Raw genomic sequence first — 9,647 nt, forward strand, 5'->3', positions numbered from 1 at the left:
GACTGTACCCGAAATAGTCTATTGTGTACCCCCACTTCAAAGAGGAATCTCTTCATTTCAGGAAAGTTTAAAAAAAAAAGGAGAAAAGGATTTTTGTTAACCATGGATAGTTAAGAAGAAGTTCAATAAAGATCCCTTCAAATTCCATATGATCCTGCAAGATATCACAGTGCATGGGCATTATTTTAAAGTTTATCTTGAGGGCAAGGTCAGTTCAGATAAAAGTTTTGAGATTCCTGGTTTCCCCAGTATCCTTAGAGTCCCGCAGGAGTTGGCTTAAAGTAGGTAACCCTAATCTTCAGCAGTCCCAGCTCTGGTGTGTGGGTTCCCTGCGTGACCGGGTTGGAGCACCGTAGATCCACCCGCAACCTTAGCCCGGTCTCCACTCATGAGCAAGAGACACACAGCGCAGTGCACTGTCCCGGCTGTACCGAGCCCAGACTTTCAGCGTCCGACTCCCCAACGCGTTTATGCTCCCGCTCTACCTAGTCTCCTCTTCGCTTGGCTTAGACAGGTCGCCCGCTCCAGCCGCTGAAGTTACTGGTTCCACTCGCCTGCGGGCGACTTTTGATGTCCCCTAGCGCGTGAGTGGCAGGAGCGAAGGACAAGAACAGCCCCGGACCCCAGTGAAGAGGGGGAGATCTGGGAGAGCAGGAAGTGCCTGGAGCTGAGATCCCAACTCTCCTTGCAAGTTCCCGCCTCCTCGGCGCAACGCGAGGAAAAGACGGCCTCTTCCCGCAAGGGGTCGGGCGAGCAGGCTAGGGACCCTTCTCCCAGGATTTCCGCCGGTGAGCCCAAGCCCAAGCCCAAACAGCAGATTTCCATGCAAGGACTCATGTTGGTACCACTCACGAGGGTCTACAAAGGCTTTTCATGTCCCCCTGGGGGTGGGGGTAGGAAGAAAAGAAAAGAAAAAGAAAACCCACATTTGGTCTTCCCAGCAAACCAGGATGGCAAGGCCAGGGGCTTAAGGATGGGATTTGAACCCAGAGTTTTTGATGCCAAGTTGCTTCCAAGGTCTTCCGTGGCTTCCTAGAATGCAACTGTTTGCCAAATTCAGCCACAGCAACACACGCTGGCAGCTACGCGACTTTGGGTTTTATTTGGTGTCTTCCCACCTCCTGTCCCTAGCCCTTGCAAGGGGGACGGGGACTGAGTGGAGTGTGTCTGGCTCCTCGAGGGGAAGGTGAGTCTAAGACCACCGCCGAGTCAGGTGTTTCCAGGGGTTGTTGAAAATACCCATCAACCAGATGTTCCCAAGAACCTGGGGAGGGGGCAGGGACCCCAGCACCTCATTTTTCTGGGAAGTCATGTGATAATGCGTTTATGAACACTGAAATATTTGACTGTCTAGTGTCTATTTTACAAATGTATCCAGAGGAAATAATCTAAATTATTGACAAGGTAAGGGTACAAAGTCTAGAGGTACTAGGATGAAGTCACAAAAGAAATCGCTATTTAAATTGATGGGAAACATTACATTTACCTAAAGTATAAACACAACCTGTAATGGTCCATCCATAACATGTAATATTAGATTGCTATTTAATATTGTATGTGTTATAAAACTAATCAGGTTCTGGCCATGCTTAAGATGTACATTTAAACACAGAAGTTCGCCTATGCCCTTTGAGCTCATACTCATGTATGCAAAGTTAAATGGAGAAGGAAGTGCACTAAAATGTTATCTCCTGTTGGATGTTGTTTCATCTTTCCTCTATTTTCTATTTATTCCAGATTGTGAATGATGAGTTTCATAATCAGAGAAAAGTTAATGGTTCATCACAAGATTATGGAGTTTTGAGGGCAAAGGATGTGTATTTCAGAAAAAAATAGAGAAGGCTTATGGTTGTGACAAGTTATTGGTGTGGATGCACTCTGGCAAGAAGCGCTGAGCCACTTCAGCAGATGCGAAACTTCCCAGATCTCCCCCTCCCTGCGGGAACAGTCTGGGGTAGCTTCCATGTAAGTATTAAATGATACTGTGCATCCGAAATCATGACTTGGTGGCTGAAACTAGGCTGGGGAGCTGATGGGTTTTCTATGTGGATTTCAGGAAGTAATAACATAAAAATGGGAGTTGTAGCTTTGAATTTGCAGAAGGTTTGAGAAGCATTCAATCTGAAATGCCAAAAAGAACTCCGCACAGATTCCAATTTGATTTTAAAAGAGTTTACATGCTCTTCTATTCTGTCTGGGACTGCAGGCATCAAATCATTTTTTTCTCATGGTAGGCTTCTCAATTACTGCAACCATCCTACAATTGGACGTTATCTCCTTCCTTCCTTCCTTCCTTCCTTCCTTCCTTCCTTCCTTCCTTCCTTCCTTTCTCTCTTTCTCTCTTTCTCTCTTTCTCTCTTTCTCTCTTTCTCTCTTTCTCTCTTTCTTTTTTTAATGAAAACCAAGCTGCGGGAACTTAACACTTTGCCCAAAAGCTCTCGGTTATGTTCGGGAGCAAAAGTTCGTCTGTTCAATCTCCAGGCTCCTAACCATCGTCACACCGCCTCCTTTTACTAAGTCAGCCACGTCCCAGGAGCCTCTCTGGAGAGCGAACGCTCATCACAACCTCCTCCCACTGTCGGCGAGCGACAGTGTGTATACACTAGCGCACACACGCTCACTCACGTTCACAGCAACCAGCTTTAGCGAGGATAAAGGAGAGAAGAGGTAACAAGGGGACTTGGCGGGCGAGGTGAGCCTCTCCTTGGCACCTTCGCGCGGTGGGGACTGTGCCCTTCCCTCTACCTTATCCCTGGCGGGCGTCTCAGATTCCAGGGACCCCCCCCCCCCCCCGCCCACACACACACGATTATAGACTCTAAGCGCCTTCCTCGCTCCCAAGGCTGAGACTCTCTGCTCCCGGAAGTGGCCTCCTCTAAGAGACGCTTCTACCTTAATAAAGACTTTGGCTGGTCAAGACTCGCTCCTCCTCGGCGGTCCGGCCCGGCGCCCGCTAGATTTCCAGCGCGCACCTGGAATCCCCGGGGTGCCCGGCTGTCCCTGCCTCCGCGTTCCTCTGCCTCAGACTGCGGAGTTGGGTAAGGACCTGTCCGGATGGCCGGCTCGGATTGCGCCGCGAGGACTCCACCCCATCCGCGCACGTCCTCCAGGGAGGAAGGGGGGGGGGGTGGGGTCCTGGGGATCCGTGGTTGACCTCGGAAGCTCCCGTGTGCACCGTGCTGTGGCAGATACGAGCCGCGCCGGGCAACGTTGCTCCACGTTTTCTTGGTTTTGGAGAAGCGTCAATAAGAATGAAACCTCCCCGGAAGGTGGCTAGGGGCTGGAAGATTAGGAGGGCGCGGGAAAAAAGCGCTTAGGGAGGAAGGTGCAGGGTTAGCACGTGGTTTCTGCCGGAACCAATGGGGGGCTGCAGACTCGGTGCCCCGCGCGGGTTCTTCGGCCAACAGAGATGGCTCAGAGGAGGACTCCGTCCGGGACACCGCGAATCTGTCCCAGCGCTAGGGTCCATCTCCAGGACTTCCAGCGACAAGACGGGAAGCTGAGGGCGCTGCGCTCCGCTGGGACCCGAAAGCCTTCAGCCCCGCCCCCTCCGCCTGCGGGATGCTGCTGAGTCCGGTCACCTCCACCCCATTCTCCGTCAAGGACATCCTGCGGCCGCAGCGCGAGCAGGGCGGCCTCCTGGCCTCGCCACGGCGCCGGGCGCAGCGCACCCCTGAAAACTCCCAAGGGCCGCGAACAGATGCGGAGCCGCGAAAACCGGGGATTCACAGCGCCGGAGATAGTGGCGGCAGTGGCGGCGACGCGAGGCCTCCTGGGGCTCCGTGTGAGGCATCGGTGAAGATGGACAGAGAACCACTGGGGGAGCCACGTGAGTCGGCGCGCGGGTCTAGGCTCTAACGCCGGGAACACGGGGGCGGGGGTGTTACGGATCTATGCCTGTGGGGAAAATGCATCTGCTAGTGCCCTGGTCCTGGCCTCTCCTCAAAAGGCCGGCCCCACAGCTCCCACTCATACCTCCTCCCGACCCGGAGTGCTGATCCAAAATAAGGCGAGAGTTCCCTCTTCCCACGGCCGCCCCTCATTGCCAGCCGCGCGTCGCTCCCGCAGCCACGTCCCCACAGCTGTGCTAAGTCCACCTTGCCCTGCCATCTCCCAGTCTCTGCCTACCCTAAGCTATCGGGGTTGAGGTGGGGGAAGCAATAGGGAGGCGTTGGACCCCTATCGACTGTGGGGTCCGCCGCGGCCGGCCCTTTCCCATAGCTGCTGCGCGAGTGGCCTGGCCAGCACCGCCACTCCCGTACACGGATTCCCCATTTCGACAACGGGAGGTGGGGACCAGATGGGGGCTGAGTCCTGAAGGTGTTAGGCCCTGCGTGTTCGACATCCTGCCGACAGGCAGGGACCGGGCGGGCAGGCGGGTAGACGCGCCGCCTTGGCTACTGCGACCCGGGAGCCTTGGGCGGGAGAGACCCGACTTACCAAGGAATGCGAAAGTCCCTGTCCCCTCTCCAAACCCCTGCACGTCAGTGGGGCCCAGAGGCGCGCGTCGCGGGCTACGCGGCCTTTGGGGCCAGGCGGTGTTCGGAGAAGCTCACGGACTTGCAGGCTGTTTATTCCCGGACTCCGGAAGCTTGGAGGACCTGAGGCTTTGCCGCACTCGCCACGGGTTTTCTGCAGCGGATTCTACACACACTCACCTCCCCGGGCGCTGTCAGGCGAACTCAGCCCTCGCCTCAGCCCGGCTGAGAGAGGCTGAGAGAGGCACGCGCAGTGCGTTCCTCCTCCGCTGGCAAACCCGAGCGGCGTCTCCATGGCCACTTCTGGGGGAAGGAGACCCGCCTGCAGGGCTTCAGGAGCCTCACCCGCCCCGGGCCCGAGCCACCTTGCTTTTAGGGACCCAGGGTAGGTGGGGCCCCGAATTGTGACCGGGAGGGGGCAATGTGCCGGCGCGTGCCCTGGGTGCGCGCAGCCGCCCAGCCCGTGTGGTCAGCCACGTTCATGAGGTTCCTGCTTGCTCCCCAGCGTCACCGAAGAGCAGTTGTTTATTTCTCACTTGCTAAGAAATTAAACCCGACTCAGTATTGTTCCACCTTGCGAGGGGAGATAGCTTCAGGTTTTCTGAGCAGGTCTCTATGAAGCGAGTTTTTCTTGCCTCAAATTTTAGGTAGGAAACAGTTCCATTCTCTAGGAACTTGTGCAGTGCAGCTGGGGATTCGGAGGCGGATTCCAGCCCGCACTGGGTCTAATTAGGCGCGCGCCGCCCTGCGTCACCACTAATTGCACCCCCCGCCCAAGTTTTCTCTGGGCGCGAGTGTCCAGCACAACTCAGGATTTCCTCTGTACCCATCCTTGGAGCAAAACAGCTAATTGTAGACAGGAGAACGAAGGGAAGAACGGAAGAAAAGGCCGCTGCTGTTGGGAGCCGCTCCCGGGAAAAAGAGGACTCCAGGGTGAAGCCGGGACTACTCCTTTGTCAGGAAGACCCCAAAGGGGGAGGCGGCCGCTAATAAAGAAAGAAAGAGAGAAAGGGGGGCGGGAGGAGAGAGAGAGAGAGAGAGAAAGAGAGAGAAGGAAGGAAGGAAGGAAGGAAGGAAGGAAGGAAGGAAGGAAGGAAGCCAAATGTGGATCTCAATTTTATATCGCCCTCAAAGAAAGCGTCCGTTTCCTAGTCAGGAAATATGTTCGCCTTATTTTGTTAATCTGGATTACGGAGCATCGCGTCTAAAATGGATGCGTCCCTGGTGTGGGTGGAGCAGTGATGACCGCAAAGGTGAGGCTGTGTGCAGCTGGGCCACACTCGGGATTCCGCGGACGGCCTGGGGCTGATCTGCTGTGCGCGCGAGCCCGCCTTGTGCTTGTCCAAGCCTGGACCTTCTGAGGATTCCAGTCATCAGTCTCTGTGTCCGTTTCTCTCTCTCTCCATCTCTCCCTCTTCTCCCCTCTCCACCCCCCACATCCTCTTCTCCCCTAGCCCTTCCTCCGAAGGGCAGCCCAAAGATAACCCCAACCTCATAGGCCCCCACATTCATACTCCATCCTTGTGGCAGAAGTTGGGCGGACTTTGTGGCGTAGCGGTAAAGCCCCTGCCTGCCAAGCCTGCCTCCCGCACGGAGATGTTTCTGGCTCCTGGCTTGTGGCCATTTGGGGAGTGAACCAGCTGATGGAAGATATCTCTCTCTCTCTCTCTCTCTCTCTCTCTCTCAAATAAAGAAATCTTTAAAAAATAAATTAAAAAAAAGTTGCCTCATGTACATAATATTCCAAGAAGAAAGCGGAGATGCTATAAACTGGATCGAGGGTCTGCCTCTGGGGAAAAGACAAGTACAGCGGGGTCCGTCGAAGTCATAATTTGCGTTCCAGCAGGTACGAGCTTGGGCAGGGGAATGGTCAGCACGACTGCGACGGGAGTGAGGCTAGCGGGGGAGAGAGGGCGCTCTCGAAAACGTTGTAAGAATTGCTTTGGTGCACCTCGGGATGGGTGCTGACGGCGTTCCTTCCTGTGCTTTCAGAGCCTGATCTGAGTGTGGCCTCGCCCCTCCGCGGTGCGACTACGGTGCCGGAGCGAAGCGGCGGCGGCAGCGGCAGCGGCAGCGGCGGCGACAATGTGCGCGGTGGCGGCGCCGAGCTGCCCAAGGGGCGGCAGCGGCGGAAGCCCAGGGTGCTCTTTTCGCAAGCCCAGGTGCTGGCCCTGGAGCGGCGCTTCAAGCAGCAGCGGTACCTATCGGCGCCCGAGCGCGAGCACCTGGCCAGCGCGTTGCAGCTCACGTCCACGCAGGTCAAAATCTGGTTTCAGAACCGACGCTACAAGTGCAAGAGGCAGCGCCAGGACAAGTCGCTGGAACTGGCCGGCCACCCGCTTGCTCCGCGCCGGGTAGCAGTGCCCGTACTGGTGCGCGACGGCAAGCCTTGCTTGGGTCCCGGTGCGCCTGCCTTCTCCGACCCCTATGGCGCCGCAGCAGCCCCCTACACCTGCTACGGCGGCTACGCAAGCGCCCCGTACGGCGCGGGCTACAGCGGTTGCTACGGCAGCGCGACCCCAGGTCCCACGCCACTGGCCGGTCCGGGCTTCGGCCCGGGAAGCCGCAGCGTCACTCCGCAGGACCATCTGCCCGCCACGCTGCAGGGCGTCAGGGCGTGGTGAGGCGCCCACCAGGACGCGGTGCTTCGGTACCCTCCACCTCCGCGCAGGTGACGGACCGCTGCGGAGGAGGAAACCCGAGGCCTCGCGGCGCTCCTCCCCAACCGGATCTGGGACAGCGAACCTCCCCTGAACCTGAACGGCCGTCCCGCCGAAGGCCCTGGGACTTTCTTCCCCGAGGGACTAACCCCGTCGAAGCAGTACAGGAAAAGAAGAAAACCCAGGGCGGCTGGCAGTGTGCCGGCGGCAGAGGACTTTCCCCCGCAGACCCGAGATTCCCTTTATTTTGCGTACCGCAACCCAAGGCACCGGGGAGTGTGTGATGGGAGGAAGTGGTGCAGAGCGCGCCCAGCCTCCAATCAAAGGAACAGGTGCGGGGAAGAGGGAGAGGGGTGCGGGAACCGGGAGGTGGAGGACCCCTGAGGGACCCCTGCTGCGAACCATGCCCTCCTGCAGGGTTTAAATGCTCTCTAAGGGCTGTGTCCCTGAGGACCCTAATAATGCAGCAAAGAGCGCTCTTTTCTGGCCACTGCTTTCCTGGCAGAGTACCCACATTCCGGTTGTCCTCTGTCACTGCATTTTGTATACAGCACAGCTCCTCCTAACTACCTCCTGCACTACATATCCGTGTGTGCTTGGCGTCTGTGTCAGCATACACTACGTGTCAGCGCAGGCCATTAGGATCTGCTCTCTACAGAGCCTTAAACCTCGAATTAAAATAAAAAACGAAGCCCAGGCGTTCTAGGGGAACGAAGCTGGCTCAGCCCTGCAGGCGGGCAACCTGAGCGCCTGTTTCACACTCCTCACTTCCTCTTTACAGGTGTTCTTTCAGAATAGAATCAGTCTCTGAAAGGAGACTGGGAAAGGAGCCCCTCGTGGCCCTACGTCCTAACCAGATGGGTAGAAAGCCTGAACTTTAGGGTTCCTACAGTGATGACATTTTGACAACCTCATGACAATGTGTCTGAGGTCACACTATCTGAAAAGCGGGAACAAATTCATTGTAGTAATGGAAAGACGGGATCACAGAGGAAGTTTGGCGCTGGTACATGTTTAGTTGAATATCTGGTTCTAATCCCCCAGCCTCCCGTCTTGGATCACATTTTTAAACAATAAAATCTCTGGTTCTTCATGCTCCTGGACCCCTGGCTCATCAGAGCTTGAAATCTATTGTTTAGTAACTTCTCATATTTAATTAAAGTGTACTTCCCATAACATTTTCTCATTCCTGAATATGCCCTGGTTGTTTTCACTAAAGTTGGAAACAGAGCCTGCTTGAGTCCTTATAAACTATGCCTGGGTCAGTACCCAGTTTATGTGTTTGAGCTAAAAATCAAAAGAATAATTGTTCTTTTTTCTTACTACCCTTTCCAATTCCTCTCCTTTTTGTTTTTATCACTTCTCCTGTTTACTTCTCATCTTCATTGCTAATAAAGGTATATTTAGAAACACCAACAGTGTCCTTCAACCATAGTTAGTGTTGTCCAATCTGGGTTTAAAAAGTGCAATATGTGTGCTTCAAGTTTGGAAATATTAGGAAATATTCCTTGGTCAACTAAATTGAGGGAAAGCAAATAGAGATTAGAGGTAAGATCTCCCCATGAGAGAACTGTCATACAGTGTCACTTGTGATTCTCTCATGTTCAAGGCTATTTCTTCTAAGAGAGGTTACCTTGGACACTTGCCTTGGATTCATGGCAGGTGAGTTTCCTTTGAACGTTGCTGCTGAATTACGGTCTGTCTGGCTCTCAGTTGCTGGACTGAATTAAATTTTTCTAACGTCACATGCTAAAGCTCTGTGCAGTCATGAGTCAATGATGGGGTGGGTCACATTCTGAGAAATACAGCATTGGCAATTTGTCACTGTGTGAACATGGTAGAGGTACAGCTTATTACACACCTAGGCTACGTGATATGGCCTATTACTCTGAGACAGCATGTTACTGTACTGAACACTGTAGGATGTCATAGCACAATGGTATTTTACTTCCAAACATGGTGAAAGCACAGTAAAAATACTAGACCAAAGGAATTTATCATTATAATATAAGGAACTAGTATATATGTGACCCAATGTTAACCAAAACATCACTAGACAGTGTATGTTAATTTTAAAAAAATCATTTCAGCTTCAAGATTCCCAACCCCAGAAGTGAAGGTCATGGTGGGATGACTCTACACAGAGTAAGGAATTAATAGTAAACTAATAAACTAATAAAAACTATTAATTCCTTACTAGTAAATGTTACTTCCTTGACCCTCTCATCCCCTTCCAACATAGAAAAGCAAGAGAAGCTGCAGTTAGCAGAATCCGATGTTACACATAGGTGTTGCCTCCTGAGTTAGGGCACGTGAGACTCCCATGCTCTCTCCATAATTTTGTGTACCACCTGGAGAAGCATGGGAAAAAAAGCAATGATGTGGCCAAGGCTATCCGTGAAGGGGAGAGCAGAGGCTGAGTTCAGTCTTCAGTGGCTCAGTCCTTGCTGCACTTTCCTGGTTGGGACACAAAAGAAAATAAGATTTGGCAACAACCCTTAAGGAACTA

The 9,647-nt window shown here is 53.7% G+C and overlaps 1 protein-coding gene across 1 annotated transcript; it reads left to right on the forward strand.

Annotated features, from left to right (window-relative positions):
- Positions 1 to 3,146: 3,146 nt before the first annotated feature.
- Positions 3,147 to 8,554, forward strand: NKX2-6 (NK2 homeobox 6). The gene is made up of 2 exons (XM_051830491.2): positions 3,147 to 3,829; positions 6,471 to 8,554. Exons 1-2 carry the CDS (start codon positions 3,562 to 3,564, stop codon positions 7,100 to 7,102), a joined length of 900 nt encoding a protein of 299 aa, XP_051686451.2. The 5' UTR covers positions 3,147 to 3,561; the 3' UTR covers positions 7,103 to 8,554.
- The last annotated feature ends 1,093 nt before the right edge of the window (positions 8,555 to 9,647 follow it).

Source organism: Oryctolagus cuniculus, chromosome 2 (genome assembly GCF_964237555.1).
Source record: "Oryctolagus cuniculus chromosome 2, mOryCun1.1, whole genome shotgun sequence".
Classification (NCBI taxonomy): domain Eukaryota; kingdom Metazoa; phylum Chordata; class Mammalia; order Lagomorpha; family Leporidae; genus Oryctolagus; species Oryctolagus cuniculus.

Bases quoted from the DNA above. Each gene is read 5' to 3' on its own strand.
- NKX2-6 (XM_051830491.2), top strand. From the start codon at position 3,562: ATGCTGCTGAGTCCGGTCACCTCCACCCCATTCTCCGTCAAGGACATC. The intron at 3,830-6,470 runs GTGAGTCGGCGC...CTGTGCTTTCAG, and splicing joins AGAACCACTGGGGGAGCCAC to AGCCTGATCTGAGTGTGGCC.